The 17,510-nt window shown below is 40.5% G+C and overlaps 3 protein-coding genes across 4 annotated transcripts in view; 1 reads left to right on the top strand and 2 right to left on the bottom strand.

Moving 5' to 3' along the window:
• The window catches only part of LOC148735818 (uncharacterized), a 28,454-nt gene extending 19,670 nt beyond the window's left edge, over positions 1 to 8,784 (bottom strand). For both annotated transcript variants that reach the window (XM_088754910.1, XM_088754912.1), the window contains exon 1: positions 8,605 to 8,784. The gene's annotated coding sequence lies outside the window, so the exon portion shown is untranslated. The remainder of the gene's footprint in view (positions 1 to 8,604) is intronic.
• Positions 254 to 6,592, bottom strand: LOC148735819 (uncharacterized). Its single transcript, XM_088753000.1, has 4 exons — positions 3,962 to 6,592; positions 3,064 to 3,895; positions 1,851 to 2,912; positions 254 to 1,023 (listed from the first exon to the last, which is right to left on the bottom strand). Exons 1-4 carry the CDS (start codon positions 6,293 to 6,295, stop codon positions 254 to 256), a joined length of 4,998 nt encoding a protein of 1,665 aa, XP_088609126.1. The 5' UTR covers positions 6,296 to 6,592.
• A 7,274-nt stretch (positions 8,785 to 16,058) lies between the features above and the next one.
• LOC148735802 (uncharacterized) overlaps positions 16,059 to 17,510 on the top strand; it is a 208,900-nt gene continuing 207,448 nt past the window's right edge. Inside the window, exons 1-2 of the mRNA XM_088752999.1 lie at positions 16,059 to 16,065; positions 16,190 to 16,823. Coding sequence (XP_088609125.1) covers positions 16,059 to 16,065; positions 16,190 to 16,823 — 641 coding nt within the window. The remainder of the gene's footprint in view (positions 16,066 to 16,189; positions 16,824 to 17,510) is intronic.

The following is a 17,510-nucleotide window of genomic DNA, read 5'->3' as shown; positions in this document are numbered from 1 at the left end:
AAGCGCTTTTCCTCGTGCGTAAAGGGGCTCGAAAAATAAAATTACTACTGAAGGATTGTGGTCTACTGACGTACAAAAAAAAATGAGGAACGGAACGGACTAACATAAACCCTTGTTGAGGAATAGCCTCAACATCCCGTGGGATAGGGCTGAGAAAACCCAACAGTTAAGAAATTTGATCTCAACCTAGGTGTTCTGTGTTCAGTGTTTAGGTACGTCAATGTTCACAGCGCCAACATCTTCTCGTGGTTTATCATATTGCCTCTTCAAGAAGACACAACTTCGTCACAGGTCGAACAAGTCTCGAGCTCTTCGCCTTCACTTCTACTGTGCGTACACGTAAGTCTTCACCTGGGAAAACCCTTGTTACACGACCTAACAACCAGCGGGATCTGGGCACGGTATTGTCCACAACAAGGACCAGGTCGTTAACTACTAAGTTCCGTTTGTTCAGTAACCACTTGTGGCGCTGCTGTAATGTCGGAGCATATTCTCGGATCCAACGAGACCAGAAACAATCAGCAATGAACTGAGCGTATCTCCATTGTTTACGGGAATACAAGTCCCTTTCAACGAAAACTCCTGGAGGCACGACTAAGTTTCGGCGTTGTAGCAGAAGATGATTGGGAGTGAGCGGCTCTAAATCACTGGGATCGTCACTGGAAGGACAAATAGGACGACTGTTCAAGATTGACGTGACTTCAGCAAAGACTGTACGCAACGTCTCCAAACTAACCAGCGCACCCTGACTACCGAGAACAACTTTCATAGCTTTCCTGACACTTCTAATGAGCCTTTCCCAAACTCCTGACATGTGGCTTGCGGCAGGAGGTTGAAAACGCCACTCTGGTAGTTTACAGCTGTACCATTCTACTTCACGAGAATGTAACTCACTCTTGATGCGTTCTTCGTTCAGATTTTGAACCGACAGGCGAAGTTCCTTCTGAGTACCAGTAAGATTTGTACCATTATCCGACCATATCTCCTTTGGGCGACCACGAACCGAGATGAATCGAACCAAGGCTTGAATGAAAGTGTCCGTTTCCAGTGAACTGACATCTTAAATATGTACTGCTCGGCTATTGAAGCACACGAATATGCAGCCATATACTTTCACTGCACTGCGACCTCGCTTCACGTAAAACGGTCCGAAAAAATCCAGACCTGTGAAAGTGAACGGAGGCTGGTAAGGTACTAACCTCTCCTTGGGAAGATCAGCCATAACTTGGTGAAGAGGAGGCGAGTTACGTCTGCGGCAGCTCACACAACTACCTAGAACGCGGCGCACGAGAGCTCTTCCCCTCATGATCCAGAAACGCTGACGGATTACGGATAACACATGCTCGCGGCCTGCATGACCCAGTACATGGTGGTAGTAGCGAACTATTAAGACGGAAACGTGATGGGATTTTGAAAGGATCATTGGATGTGCGATCTCGAAGACGATTGGTGCGCGATGAATCCTACCTCCCCGTGTATAACATCGTCAATCAAGATTGGACTGAGATTAGCTAACTTGCTGTGACGTTTCACTTGTCTGCCTTCTTTCAGACACAAGTACTCCTCAGGCAAATGTTGTCGCTGAACTAAACGCACAATTTCTCGACTTGATTGCTGCAATTCTACCAGCTTGAGTGTACTTGACTTAGGATACTCTGGAGTTTCATTTCAAACTCTCTTTACGAAACGAAGCACCCGTGACATTACTCTCAGTAGGTGGGACCACGATGAATAGCGCTGCAGCAAGGTGTCAATCTGCGGCGCATGTGAGACGAACATAACGTTTGGTGACTTCCATAGTTCCACATCGTCATCTTAAATATCCTTTACTAACACACTTGGCCACGTACCCTCAGGTTCCCAGAGGAATTTTGGACCTAACAACCAGCGACATTCGGCGTGAAAATATTGGGCACTAACACCTCGTGAACCTTCATCAGCAGGGTTTAGGACACCGGGAATATGGTGCCACTGCTCTGGAAGACTTGTTTCAAGGATTTCGGTGACACGGTTGGCGACAAAGGTTTGAAAACGCCTTGTTTCGTTCTTGATATACTGTAAAGATGTCATTGAGTCGGACCAGTAGAAGGTTTGATCTACTGGTAGATCGAGTTCCTTTAAAATTGTCTTGCTCAGACGGGCTGCTAATACTGCGGCTTGTAGTTCAAGGCGAGGGATAGTCCACTCTCTAATGGTAGCATTGCGGGTTTTTCCCATGACAAAGGAACAATGAATCACTCCTTTCTTATTGACGAAACGCAAATATGGAACTGCTACGTAACCGCGTCTGGATGCGTCGGCAGAGTTATGAAGCTGGACGGTGGATGTGTTATGAGATGACTGAGTCTTGTAACACCTTGGGATATCAATGGCAACAACATGTGGTAGTTCAGCCAACCAAGGTTGCCATTGAGAGAGGTACGGTTCCGGAATTTGCCGATCCCAAGGGAGTTTATCTCTCCAGAGTTCCTGCAGCAGATGCTTGGCGGAAAACACAAAGGGTGAAAGGAATCCTAGTAGATCAAACAAAGAACTTACGATCGAAAGCACCCCTCGCTTAGTGGACGGTTTTTTCGTCTGAACAGCTTTAAACTTGAAAGTGTCAGACTGTGCCGCGCAGTACACACCTAATGCTCGCTCTAATGGTAACTGATCTAGATCTAAGTCTAGTAGTGGATTTGCTCTCAACTCTGACGGGATAGATTGCAATACCTCTCGACTATTGCTCGCAAACTTTGTGAGCCGGAAGCCTCCTTTCCTTAGCAAATTAGTTAGGTCAGTTGTCAGATGAACAGCCTGTGCTGTGGTTGGAACGGACTTTAACACATCGTCAACATAGAAGTTTCTACGAATCGTTCTGATGGCTTCAAGCGAGTATCCTCCTTCATTGTCTTGTGCAGTCATACTTAAAGCTTTGTTGGCGCAACAGGGCGAAGAATTTTGCACCGAAAATGTGGACCAGCATCTTGTAATCTTCTGGTGGATCGTTGATACTACTAGGCCACCACAGGAATCTCAGCGCATCAGGATCGCTTCGTGTCACATTGGTCTGGTAGAACATACCTTCTATATCCGCAGAAAAGGCAATCTCTTCTTCACGGAAGCGAATTAGGACCCCAGTAAGGTCATTTGTAAGACAAGGCCCTTGCAATAGCTGATCATTTAAAGACATTCCGTTGAACTTTGCGGCGGCATCAAACACTACCCTCACTTTCCCTGGCTTGTTAGGGTTTGTTAAAGGATGGTGCGGAATGTACCACGTGATATTACTAACTGCAGCAGCTTCTTCTTGGCTCAGTTTTCTAGCGTACCCTTTATTTACGCACTCCTGAATCACATTTCTGTATTTAACTTCCAGCTCAGGGTCGCGAAGGAAGCGCTTCTTCAAGTACTGTAGTCTTGCATCGGCTAGAGGTCGGTTGTGAGGAAGTACAGGATTGTCATCTCCCCACAGAAGGCCCATCTGGTAATGGCCATCTAGCAGGCTGATTGAGTTGTCAATGAGCTTTAGAGCTCTTCGATCTTCCACAGATAATGGTTTGGTTTCAGGCCTTGTGGCACCGTAGGACTCAATCTTCCAGAAATGCTCGAGCTGGTTGTTTAGGGAAAGATCTTCACCACTGATGAGGTTAACTTGTCCTTGGCTACGGGACTGTAGGTTTGAGGAGCCACCTAGTATGCTCCAACCAAGACACGACTTAATGGCGAGTGGTTCATTACAGTTTCCCTTTCGTAAGTCAAGAGGTACGAAGACTTCTTGGATGTTGGTACCGAGTAGGATAGAAATCTTCTTTCTTTCCACTTCTGGGAAAGGCACTTCCTGTAGATGTGGCCATTGTTCTACAGATCTCGACAACTTTGTGTGTTTCAAGGGAATGGTAAGATCCTTTACAGCCTATGCAGAATTCACGGCAATCACATGGTCACTCTGGCTATCCAATGATGCAATTTTAAACTTAACCTTCATCCCTTTCTCTTCGACATCAGCATTGTTCGCTGTCGTGAGAGAGAGATTGATTGGTGTTCCTTCAATGTTTAACAACTTCACAAGAGAAGGGTCAGCCATAGTTATGTCAGAACCTGAGTCAAAAAGACCATAGGTCGTGATTAGACGGCCGGCATTGCTCATTACCTTCACTGGAATGACTTGAAGTAGTACTTCAGAGGAATCAACGGCTGTGCCGACTGAACGTGTTGAAGTATTGAATGATGAACCTTGGTCAAGCAACGAGTCCCGGTTGACCTCATTGTTTTGGTTCACAGTTTCCTGGCTAACCTCTTCCTTAGGCTCAAGAAGATGTAACAACGTGTGATGTGCCCTTCTACAGTTTTCCAATTTACGCCTAATGGCTGACTTGCAATTCCTTGAGTTGTGTAGAGACGAACAGATACAATTGAAACATATGTTGTGCTGCTTAACGAAGTGGTTTCGTTCCTTAGGAGATTTGGATTTAAATGTCTCACACCGGTATAGGCGGTGGGGCTGATGACACATTGGACAAGACTCATCCTTTACTGCTGTCATGTTGACATAACAGGGGGATATAGGCATCAAAGGCGGCTTTACTCTAGGCTTGATTCTGGTAACTGCATTCTCACGACTTCTATCACTGAAGAAAGGATGATTCAAAACAAACGCTCGCTCCTTAAGGAAATCCACCACATCTTTGAAGGTTGGCATTACATGACCCTCACTCTCTAGGCGCTTTAAACGTTCAGCAAAATTGGCTTGCATCCACCTAGGAAGTCGCATGATGACCTGCTCAAGGTTGTCTGTATTCATTTCATTCAAATATCCCATTGACTCTAGGGTATCATAAGTAACTTGAACCATATCTGCATATCGCTGCAAGCTGTCCCTGTCATTAGGTTGTATAACAGGTCGCTTTGTGAGGGATTCCACAGATGCTCTCCCCACTTGGAATGGCTGACCAAAACGATCTTCCAATGTCCTAAGCGCCTTTGATAAACCACCTGGTAATGGCCCATACCGTTGAACGGCGAGGAGCGCAAGTCCCTCCAGGAATTGTAAGAGGCGGATCATTTTGACAGCATCATCAAGTGGCTTTGCATCAACCAGTTGTTTGAACCTCTGACGAAAGGCGGGATATTGTTGTGGCGATCCATCAAACTTCTGGACTCGTACATGAGGGAGATCATGGGAAGCGCTTATCCTCACCATTGAGGACATAATCGCTGCAAGGCTTTCATTCGCAGCTGCACCAGACACATTAGGCGTGACTGAAGAGGACGTACTGATAGCGGTCACAGGAGTCAATGGTTGTGATTTAGGTTCATTTTGACAATCACCTCTGATGGGTTTGGACACATTACTCTCACCAATGACTGGCTTAAGTTCTATTCTTGGAACGGGAAGTGGATCACTGAAGCAGATTCCCCCAGTAGCATGTATGGAGGTAGTGGCTGCGGGGTTTTCTACCGCTGGTGTAGATGTGAGAGGCGGGTTGCCGGCTGACACAGGCGCAGGAGTAAGGCTACTAGAAATCACTGAAGGCAAAGAGGCGATTGGCACTTCCAGAGGTAGCATCATATTGTTCTTTGGTTGAAATTCTTCATCTTTCGGAGACCATTTAATACCTTCTTGTTCATTGGTCAGTTCAGATATTTTTTGTTCTGCCAGAAAGACCTCGAGTTTGGCTAGTTCTGGCTGATCCCTTGCGGCCACAACTTCCTTTTCAGCTTCCAATTTGGTTAGTTGCAGTCTATGTTGGAGTTTCAATTGAGTTCGTTTTATTTCCATCTCGACCCTTTTCACCTCCAGCTCAACTGTTCTTCTACTTCTCTCTTCAGCTTGTTGCTGCATTAATGCTGCCTTTGCTGCTTGGATTTTTGCTTCACGCGCTTTCGAACTAGATACACTCAATCTCGAGGAATAGCTTTTTCCGGATTTCACGGACTCCGATTGGGAATTTTCCCTTTTCTCCTTTAATTCTTCAGACACTCGAGCATTGCAGAATTCGGAAGCGTCAATAACAGATTGTTCAATGTTTTCATTGTAAGCTTGTACCCTTACGCGTTGAGTGTCACAGTCTTTAAAAACACTGATATTTTTCACAGGAAGTGTCAAGCAAATCATCATATTTATCACAGCATGCACAGTATTTCTCCCATGCGGTATTAAGTTGAGATTGTTGAGTTCGTACCTCAACAATGTTTCCAAAATCTCATGACTTTCATCAAGCGTTTTACACACCTTTGTAATTGACGACAAATGTCCTCGGCGAGATCTATCCAGCGACTCTAACCTTTCATGGAGAATTCCACGTTGCGACATGACACAAATATTGAACGACGGCGGTTTCTTTCGATGAATCGGCGATTCTCCAGTTACAGGTCACATAGAGCGTAAATAAGCACAAATTCCACAGCAAGAAGCGATGACAACCATGTGGTTTTTACAAAAATGTCCGGGTCGGACACATATAGCGGCGTCGATGTCGAATAACAACAGAACAGCTCATTAACCCAACGTATTTAAAGACGGCGAAGAATTCCAATGTTTACAAAACCATCCGGTCGCCCTTTCATCATAAATTACGAGGCTCAGGGAGCCGTACAAACCACATGATGAAAGGCGGTAAACGAAAAAAAGAATAACAGTTTTACGTACCTAAATCATTCACAAGCGCTTTTCCACGTGCGTAAAGGGTCTCAAAAATAAAAAATTACTACTGAAGGATTGTGGTCTATTGACATACAAAAAAAAATGAGGAACGGATCGGACGAACATAAAACCTTGTTGAGGAATAGCCTCAACAATTATGGAATTTGTAAATTTGGTCTAAGAAGTTTTACATTTGTCAAGGAATTCAAAAAGCCATGACTATAGCAACCATGTTGAATATACTTCTATCTCAAAGCTAACTAAGAAACGTTATCTGTTATACAAAGTGTCATCATATCACGTAATTTTTTCGGATCATTCTAAGCTTATTGTCTGTTCAAATTTTGATATCAATTCAGAACTGATAACAATGACTTGAAAACGCGATAAATTTGCATAAACGGTGGAAGACTTTTGAAAAATTACAATTTACGCACCGCGGGTTTGAAAACATTCGAATCACTGATGTAAACGACGATTAAATAACCAAATGGGAAACTGAGGTAATAATTCGTGAACTTCAGTACTAAAATTATCAAAACGTTCGTGCCTACACGTTTTTAAATATTTGTCATCTAATTCATAGCTGGTTGTTTGGACATGAAAAGGAAACTCCTCCACAATTTGTTGAAATGAAATTTCTTAGTGATAAAAATGAAATAGAGATATTGTCACATGTCTGCTGAAGTGTCAAAAACAACATGAACGAGACGTTTCGATCAAAACTGGACTTTCACATCTCTAAAAAACTATTGCCTGGCAACGTATCTAAGCTAGTTTGTCTCCAGAAAAGCGCAGTATCCATGTCATCCTTAACTACATTTCAGTTTTCTACAAGTTTTCAGGAAACAGTGGAATACCTTTCTCTGTTTGTGAAAATTTGTTTTACTTCCGAAAACGCTTCCTTCTTCATAGTTCTTCTACATTTGAAAGAAACACATTTCTTAAACTATAATAAATTATGATAGACAATTCAAAGGCCGAAAGCACTCGAAAATTACGGGAGACTAACATTTTCGGCATTCGTTTTCATACCTGTTTTCTCCGATGAAGTTTATTTTTGCATTCCCAATGCTTAATGTGACAAATGACGCTCACTATACTAAACTTAAGTTCTCAAGTTATTATCAAATATTTATCATCCCTTGCAGGATTGCAGGATTCAATCAATTTTTCTTCTAAATATGTTCGCCTTACGGATAAAGTTGAAGTTTCCTAATAAACCAGCTTGAAAGTGTTATAAATATTTCATCTTAGCTCGAGCAGCTGGCAAGACATATTTCGTTAAGCCAGAAATTATAGCCGAAGTGTGGAGTTTAATCATGAATTCCGGTCACAGCTTTTTTATTTCTTCATCTATCGTTTTCTCTCACTTCACTGATTTAAAAGTTCTGATGGTTCACTAGTTTAAGCACTTCAAGAGCAGATCGTTTACAGTTCCTTTAAAATTTGTTCGTGATGAAAATGAATTACAAAGCTTGAATTCGTTCGCTGACGTGTCATACAGCTTAACTGCGCTATGGCCTGGCAACGTACCAATGCTAATTTCTCTTCAGAAAGCACGTTCTTCGTTCTTCATAATTTAAAACAAAGCCACAAACTCAAATTTGTCATAAAATAACAAGTAACCATGTACTCCCAGCCCGATTAGATGAGAAATTACATTGCTAATACGTTTCTCGAGTTGAGTTGTCAGTCAATTGCGTCTAGCAGTTTGTTCGCAATAACCGTTCTCACAGTGATTACGGCAAAGACAGAGAATTAAGGACGCGGAGATGTAATTTTGCTAAAACAAGACGTCCAGATTGTAAAAACCTAGCGCCAAATAATTATGTAATGCAGGTATTTTCTGGTCCAGAAAATTCTCAACATCTTTGGATAAGGGCAGGGCTTACCTAATTGTGTCTCCATGAACACCTTCCATCTGGTGGATATCTAAACGGCTCAAATTATCGCTATCTTTGTCAAGTTTCACTCACCTGCACCAGCAAAAACCGATGACAATCTGTTTACTATCAAAATGCAAAAGATTAAAGGACAAGTTGTAGTTCCAGTCTTGAGAAAAGTTCAAGGACTCATTCTTATGGAAATACTTGGTGGAGCAGTTTTAACAATATGCAAAACACCACAACTCCCCACAAGTTTTATATATTATTTTAAATGTCTCCCTTAAACAGGAAGACTTTTAAATAATTTGACAGGTTTTATAATAAATATGAAAAAAAACGCGCTTCTGATTGGCTGAAAACGCGTGCATTTTTGTCATGTTACACGTGTTACACGTGATAATTACAAACAGCACGCGCTGTCAAAATTTCGCCTGTCTTGACTTTCTGTGATGCTGTAGACTACAAGTAGTCCCTCCTTTTCGACGAGGTCTGTGACTCGAGTCAAAAAGTGAATAAAATTGATGTTAGCACGCCGTTTGGAAATCTTGGGGTGAAAGAAAAGACGAGAAGAAGGACATTGAGTAATTCAATCAGTTATTATATAAGGCAAACAATCACCGTAATAAGGGTGGTGTGAGGTGATCCTCTGACCCCCAACTGCAGGCTTGCAGTGGCCAACCTTTCCATTTCACAAGATACTCCTCTTTCTGACAATGAAAGAACAGACATATCTCACGATCATCCCAAAAAAATAATAAAATCAAATAAATCGAAAGAACATTTTGTTCTGACATGTACTCAAATGGCCAACTTTCCTCTTCTCAATGAGCCTATCCACTTCAAAAAACTTCCCTTTACTTTTTCTGGCAGTGTCATACAAAACAACACACCATATTTCATTAAAATCCTTGTAATTTATGATCGAACGCTGTTGCTGTATGACACGTCAGCGCACGAATCCAAGCTTTGTAATTTATTTTCATCACGAACAAATTTTAAAGGAACTGTAAACGATCTGCTCTTGAAGTGTTTAAACTTGTGAACCATCAGAACTTTTAAATCAGTGAAGTGAGAGAAAACGATAGATGAAGAAATAAAAAAGCTGTGACCGGAATTCATGATTAAACTCCACACTTCGGCTATAATTTCTGGCTTAACGAATTATGTCTTGCCAGCTGCTCGAGCTAAGATGAAATATTTATAACACTTTCAAGTTGGTTTATTAGGAAACTTCAACTTTATCCGTAAGGCGAACATATTTAGAAGAAAAATTGATTGAATCCTGCAATCCTGCAAGGGATGATAAATATTTGATAATAACTTGAGAACTTAAGTTTAGTATAGTGAGCGTCATTTGTCACATTAAGCATTGGGAATGCAAAAATAAACTTCATCGGAGAAAACAGGTATGAAAACGAATGCCGAAAATGTTAGTCTCCCGTAATTTCCGAGTGCTTTCGGCCTTTGAATTGTCTATCATAATTTATTATAGTTTAAGAAATGTGTTTCTTTCAAATGTAGAAGAACTATGAAGAAGGAAGCGTTTTCGGAAGTAAAAAACATTTTCACAAACAGAGAAAGATATTCCACTGTTTCCTGAAAACTTGTAGAAAACTGAAATGCAGTTAAGGATGACATGGATACTGTGCTTTTCTGAAGAGAAACTAGCTTAGATACGTTGCCAGACCATAGTTTTTTAGAGATGCGAAAGTCCAGTTTTGATCGAAACGTCTCGTTCATGTTGTTTTTTGACACTTCAGCAGACAGATGACAATATCTCTATTTCATTTTTATCACTAAGAAATTTCATTTCAACAAATTGTGGAGGAGTTTCCTTTTCATGTCCAAACAACCAGCTATGAATTAGATGACAAATATTTAAAAACGTATATGCACGAACGTTTTGAAAATTTTAGTACTAACGTTCACGAATTATTACCTCAGTTTCCCATTTGGTTATTTAATCGTCGTTTACATCAGTGCTTCAAATGTTTTCAAACCCGCGGTGCGTAAATTGTAATTTTTCAAAAGTCTTCCACCGTTTATGCAAATTTATCGCGTTTTCAAGTCATTGGTATCAGTTCTGAATTGTTAACAAATTTGAACAGACAAAAAGCCTAGAAAATCCGAAAAAATAACGTGATATGATGACACTTTGTATAACAGATAACGTTTTTTAGTTAGCTTTGAGACAGAAGTATATTCAACATGGTTGCTACAGTCATAGCTTTATGAATTCCTTGACAAATGTAAAACTTCTTAGACCAAATTTACAAATTCCATAATTAGCTCAAGTAATGACCTCCATTTATGCTATTAGTAAGTCTCATGCAAGGCAAATTAGCTGATAGTCCTCGCTTGACAAAACAACATTTAGAAAATCCAGAACATTTTTATCTACGTACCTTTTCTAAGTTACGGTTAAATCTTGAATTTGATAGATGAAGAGCCACTAAGCGCATGTGCTCCCAATAAGACCTTATTTTTATTCACTGAAACCCAATTTAGTTTGTTTAAATTTCATGTCTATAAAAACCCAGAAAAGTACGTGAATTAACAAAAAAAAAAAAATTCCCTAACTTCTCGGAAAAATTTTTTTTCCTGACTTGAAGTGAAATTCCCAGACTTCCTCACCTTGACGAATCTTTCTTTGACGAATCTTTTTTTCCCGACCATTTCCTGACCACTGTAGGTAAAATAAAATCTGTATCCAACTAAGTGGTCCATCCAGCCGAACTTGTATCCCAGTTTCCTCGGCATGACTCAAACTGACTAGAAGCAAAACCAAGGCCAACCCTCAAACGGAGCATAACAGTCGATGACAGCGGGCTCTCGTTTGATATAGCGGAACTCTTTTGACAGAAATTGTTTGTTTTTAAAATTTCATGACACAACCAGCCAGTGCTCATCGCTTGACACTCTGAGTTGTTGTGTGAAAATGAAAACTAGTGCCTACTGACTATCATGGGATATCTGGATTGATCCTTCGGCGTTTAGCCAAAATTTATCAATTATTCTGCTCAAGCTTGCCGAATTTGAGGTTATGATGATCTCATATTCGGCAAGTTGTTTGTTTTCTCGCGGACGTGTGAAAGAGTTTACGAATCATATTAGCAAATAAAAACGACCTAAATTTCCGTTACGCACGTTGAAATATTTCACTATAGAATCTATTGTCTTTCTCCTCGATGATCTGGGACTCACGTGTTCTATTGTAGTTCTGTTATATTTTTACTTGTAAGCTCTCGAGCAAAACGATTTTCTCCGCCATTGCTTCACAGGTCACCCACACACCTTTTCTTTGACTTCGCTGACGAATTCATTGACCATATTTGTCGAAGTTAGGTTATGAGTTGAGAGCACGTAGGTTATTTAGTAAATAAACCCCTTATGGCGGCTGGTATGTCGGCTGATAATGTACGCGGCTGAGAGATTTTCCGAAAAATGAATATTTGGCCGAGAAGCGAAGCTTCGAGGGCAAATTTTGAGGACATTATCAGCCGACGTACCAGCAAGCCAGAACGGGGTTTTTTTATTTTATAACCCTCCCATTAATTTTCACAGTGCAATTAATCTGCGCGTAAACACAGTAAAAAAGCCAGTGCTGATCTGATGGCGAATGCGCGTGGCTGACGCAAGCAAGCAAATAAAAAAAAAAAAAACCAGTTTGGTTTCCTTCCCTGTAAATAGGAGAACGGAAAAGTTGAAACTCTTGTGTTGACTATGTTTCTTTTTCACGGAAAAAGTCGTAGGACAAATATCGACGCGAACGGGGGTTATTGCGTGATAACTGTCCTGTGATTTTGTAGCACGTGACGTAAAGTAACCAATAAAATCGCGCCAAGATTAATGGAAGGGTTATAAAAGCCCATAACATGGCTCAGTTCAGCCAATCAGATGGCTAGAAATTCAATAGCCGTGCTCCAGTTTTTTACCGATTGGTGTTAGTCAGATACTAAAGGATCAAACATCGAATATCCTTTGCCATTCACCTCCAAGTAGCTCGCTCGGGAATGCGCCCGAAGATATCATAATCGTTGCTGGAATAGATAAGTTAAAATTATATTTTTTGTGCTATATTATCCCACTGTTTTGATATATGCTTAAACAACTTTTTACCTCAGTGTCAGTGGATATTCTCCAAAACTTCGGTGAATAATTGTTTATTATAATCCATCAACTATTTCTGTTCGCGCAGTATTGTCGGGTCTAAACGAATCACACGACCAAATCAGCCCCGACTGCAACTGGGAATATTCGAGGATATACCTCGAGTGCTATTCCCCAAACCTGACGCTCACTTCGATAGTAAGTAAGTAAGTAAGTAACAACTTTATTTAAGTGTTACAGAAGAGGGGACATGTTTATTTTCCATAAAGTTGTACCAGAGAACACTGAAAAGTGAGTATCCCACGCAATAAACGGTATCAACCTGTTCGTAAACATTTTTCCTACAAGTTACGAGATATTTTGAGGATAATAACCACAATGGTGTCCATTTGGTGAGAAAATGTGCTCGCACATGTCGTATAACTGTCACTGGTCATTATCTGTTCCTCGAAGTTCACTGTTCACATCTCGAAACAGGGAATGTCCGAGGATGAGTATTAGTGCCGCATATTTCCCCCCCAAATAGTTGTTTTGTTTATCTGTAGTTTTAATAACACTGTTCATTTTGAATCAAATTATTTTCAGCTTTTGGTTGCCGAAGTCTAAATTTTTTGAAGCCGATTGGAAGTCTCGCTTTGCAGGATCACGTCATTAAAGAAATTAACTTAACCACGGAAATGGAGCTAAACGGTGATTGTAGACACCAGTGCCTTTAGAACAGCTCTTATGTGTCGGTGAACATCGGTCTATCGGAAAACGACAGCATGAGGATCTGCCAGCGTAGTGACTCTGACCACACCCAACATCCTGATGATCTCAAACCGAAAAAGTACTTTCTCTACTGGGCCACTACGGTATAAAATTACAGCTTTAATACATAAAGAATGATACATTAATCCTTAATTGAGAATAGTGAACGCATTTCCAGTCATTCATCAGCTTGACAGAGCGACGAAAAAGGCGAGTGACGTGCTATCAGCTCATTGGTGATATCAAACATACGTAAAATTGTCGCAATTTTACATATGTGTAGTTACAACTTTTCTCAGGGCTGGAAATCCTTGTTGAAAACCGCAGTTTATACGATAAAATACTCTTCTATCCATTTTGATTTTACTAGACTATGCATCGCTCAAAATGTTTTTATATCTCTTTAGAATCCATGTTCTAGTAACCCCTGTCTCCATGGTGCAACCTGTTTTAGTGGATTTACAGATAAGAGATACATTTGCATGTGTCAAGCTGGTTACACGGGAGAAAATTGCGAAAAAGGTAAATATCTTTTACGTGATGTTACATTGAAGACTAGCTTTCAGTATTTTACAGGACTCAAATAAGATGGGACTGAATGAGGTTGTCTGTTATGGGCCTCTTAGGCAGAATCCAGTCAGTTGACGAAACTACACAATTTCCTGAGATGACATATACTTATTTTCAATTTGGTAAGCTCTCAATTCTTTTTTATTGTTCAGATATAGATGAGTGTGCTAACTACGCCAACGACTGCCACGTACACGCCCTGTGTACTAACACTGACGGAAGTTAAACCTGCACCTGCAAATGTGCATACCGAGGTGATGGAAAAAATTGTACCGGTTAGTGCTGAATTTGGTAAAATTTAATTGGGACGGCTGTGACAACATGATATGTACTTTTTACTCGTGGATATGCCAAGCGAAGGAACCAGTATTATGGGGATATGTAAATTTCAAGCGTACCCACGGCCTTAGGAGTCTGGGTAAAGCATGCATCTTAGAAAACATAGGCATGCTACGCATGCAAAAGTCAACAGTTTGGATGGGTGGGTTGAGATGGGACACTTTGAGTTACTGGTCTTTCGGTCTGGGGAAAGCATGCATCTTAAAAAACATAGACATGCTACGCATGCAAGAGTTAATATTTTGAATGGGTGGATATGCCAAGTTTTCAATTTTGTTAAAAAAAAAAGAGCATCAAATTTCAAACTTTCAAAAGACCGTTCCAATTAAATGAAATAAACTGAGACGCAAGTAATTTGTGGTCTGTCGTCACTGTTGTGTAAACGATTTAAGCAAAAGTTAATTGCAGTGGCGCCACTCCTTCTGTAGTCTTCCTCAAACTTTCCCTGTTGTTATGGTTTGATTCGTTTTAAGACAAAGGGGCTACTGTTGGTTATCCTCCGGGACCTTCTCATCGGATGGTTTAAATCGTACTCGGCAACTGTCGAGTGCAAGCAAGAATTTTTTCGGAGGAGAATCTTTTGCTTAAGGGTGATGGCTCGAACACTTCAGGAAAAAAAAAAAAGAAGAAAACATACAAACGCATTTCACAGACAGAAAATATGCTTTTTTCCTTTACTCAACTCTCGAAGCATCACTTGAGCAAATTTCTTTGTGCTTGCTCATTTATTTTCATTTTCCCAAGAAGCATTGAATGTGGTAGCTGATATACAAGACGACAACTTTCCTTATTTCAGTTTTTAAGAGCGTGTCCACGAGAAAACCGGGCATAACCGATAAAGCTCAAATTACCGATTTGGCTCAAACTTGGCACAGATGCTAAGTATCATGAGTTAACAAATGTCTAAAAATAACAGGTCAAAATATATAATTTCCTAGGAGATTCAGGGTCCCCCTAAGAAAACCTCCTTTTCCTGCATTTTTTGCATAATTAATTAGCTAACTCCGTTTGCTGCTGTGACAAGTCGAAAAGCCATCAACAAATTCAATCAACTGGGTTATGTTATATATCTATCAGGGTTTAAGAAAATTGAGCTTTTTAATTTGTTCATTTCATTTCTTCCCTTACATCTCCTTTAAGTAAAGACGATTTTTTCTGGTTTTGACAAAGTCCAAAAATAAGGTATTTTTAGGCTCAATATCTCCGATGACCAACCACTTCTGATCATTATTCCTACATGGGCAGTGAAAGTCATCACTTAACTTCCAAAATCAGTAATAAAATTTTGGGGCAACTGATTTCATTACCCGTGCTGACGTGAAATTTACATCTAACTCCCACTTTTTAGTCTGTATCATCAAAATTCCGTAAACCACATTTTTGTTTTATTAACTTGAAATAGCTTGAGATTTACCAGAAACTTCTCATAGAGTAACGTTTTAACATGAACGAGGGGAGACTCTTTGCAATGTATATTTGGAGTTCATATATTTTGAACAGTGGTATTAGATACGTATGATGGACGATCCTGGCAGTAGAGAGCGCTATTTATGATAGCGAAAATCAACCTCTGCGATACTAGTGCAGCGCTCTACCAATTGAGCTAACAAGCCAACTGGGAACAGGCCGTTAAGCTGATTCGTAATAAACCCGTGCGCTAATATAGAGTTATCTTTATTCTGTTAAAAAAAAAAAAAAAAAAAGCTCTAAAATAAACCTGTTTATATTTGGCATGCCATGTCCTTATAAGAATAAATTTGATCAACGCTGGGGACATGAAGGGTTGGCGAAAACAAAATTGTCGTGCAGATCTCCCTTGCTGTGCCTCTTTTTGTCTGACAACAACAGCAACCTCAAAAATTTTGTGGGAGTTATCAGTCCCTTCATTGCAATTTTCATTTCTTAGTCTCTTCAGCGCTTCCAAAATCGTGCAGCGACTTAAAAAAGCTCGATCCTACTGCAAAACTTGGATCATGCCTGATTGATCCTGACAGCGAAGGAGGATTGCCGCCATTTAATGTCACCTGTGACATGAGTGACAAGAACGGTGTTGGTGTGACCGTTATAAGTCACGACAGCGAGAGTCGGACATTGGTAGACGAATATGATGGAATGGGATCATATTCACGTGACATACACTACAAAGGAGCAAACATTTCTCAGCTGGTGAGCGTCGAGGACATTTCCAAGCACTGCGAGCAGTTCATAAAGAACGAGTGCTTTGGTTCTTCAATGAAAGATGCCTTTTGGGTCTCACGCTATTTTGAGAAAATGACCTACTGGAGCGGTGCAACACCCGGAAGTCATAAGTGCGCATGCGGAATGGACAACACATGCGCACAACCAAGTGGCTCAGCACACCGCCCAGTGTACTATAACTGTGATATGAATGACAAAAAATGGCGTGAAGATAGTGGTTTCCTTACCAACAAGATTCATCTTCCAGTTATGCAGCTGAGGTTTGGAGATACAGGTTATTTTGTCCCAGGAAACTACGACAAGCAGGGCTACCATACCCTAGGAAAGTTTAAGTGTTACGGAATCGCCTGATTAGTCAATCAGCGATGTTCTTTCCGAAAACAACACTGCCCACTTTAACACATGTCTTATTAAATTTTGATTGATTTATTCTGTATTTAGTTATTCATTCATTTTGTGTGAAAAGATCTGATAAGGGGGGCTATGGCAATAGTGCAACGTTGTTATGATAAAGACAAGGCAAATCTCCGACAAAAAAGGCAAGTGACAAATTTGGTAATCATGAATCATGCTGTTGGCAATGATTCAAAGTATTACAACTCCGAGCCTCCAATCGAACGAACGAATGAATATATAATTGAATAAACTTATAAGTGATTCTTCTGTATTGCACGGCACATCCTGTGCTGCACATTAAAATCACTTAATCAGGCAAATAAGCACGCGCACAAGTCGAGAACATGGTATTGTTTTATTTCAAGCGATGGAGGAAGTAAACAGGTGCAATAGTCTTTTGTTCCTCTTCAATTTGAGAATTAAAAAAAATCTATTGGAGAGAAAAAAAGGGTCAAGAGCGTGCACGAAACTCGATGATGTACATTGTAACCACGAAAGCAACAACTCGAGTTGTTTTCAGTCGATTTCATTTGAAATTACGTCATTTTTACGCACTGATTTATGTATTTCATTATTCCATCGCTCAAGACTTTCTACCCATCAAGTATTTATTTCAAGTTTTGCTTTAAAAA

This window comes from Stylophora pistillata, chromosome 3 (genome assembly GCF_964205215.1).
Source record: "Stylophora pistillata chromosome 3, jaStyPist1.2, whole genome shotgun sequence".
NCBI classification, from domain to species: domain Eukaryota; kingdom Metazoa; phylum Cnidaria; class Anthozoa; order Scleractinia; family Pocilloporidae; genus Stylophora; species Stylophora pistillata.
The sequence above is the reverse complement of the archived record's forward strand: the minus strand, read 5'-3'. Positions and strand labels throughout refer to the sequence as shown.

Excerpts from the sequence above, each read along its gene's own strand:
- LOC148735819 (XM_088753000.1), bottom strand. The coding sequence starts at position 6,295 with ATGTCGCAACGTGGAATTCTCCATGAAAGGTTAGAGTCGCTGGATAGA. Across the intron at positions 3,896-3,961 it reads TCGAAGAGAAAGGGATGAAG|GCTGTAAAGGATCTTACCAT; the intron begins GTTAAGTTTAAA and ends AATTCTGCATAG. Across the intron at positions 2,913-3,063 it reads CTTTTCTGCGGATATAGAAG|CTTTAAGTATGACTGCACAA; the intron begins GTATGTTCTACC and ends GCGCCAACAAAG.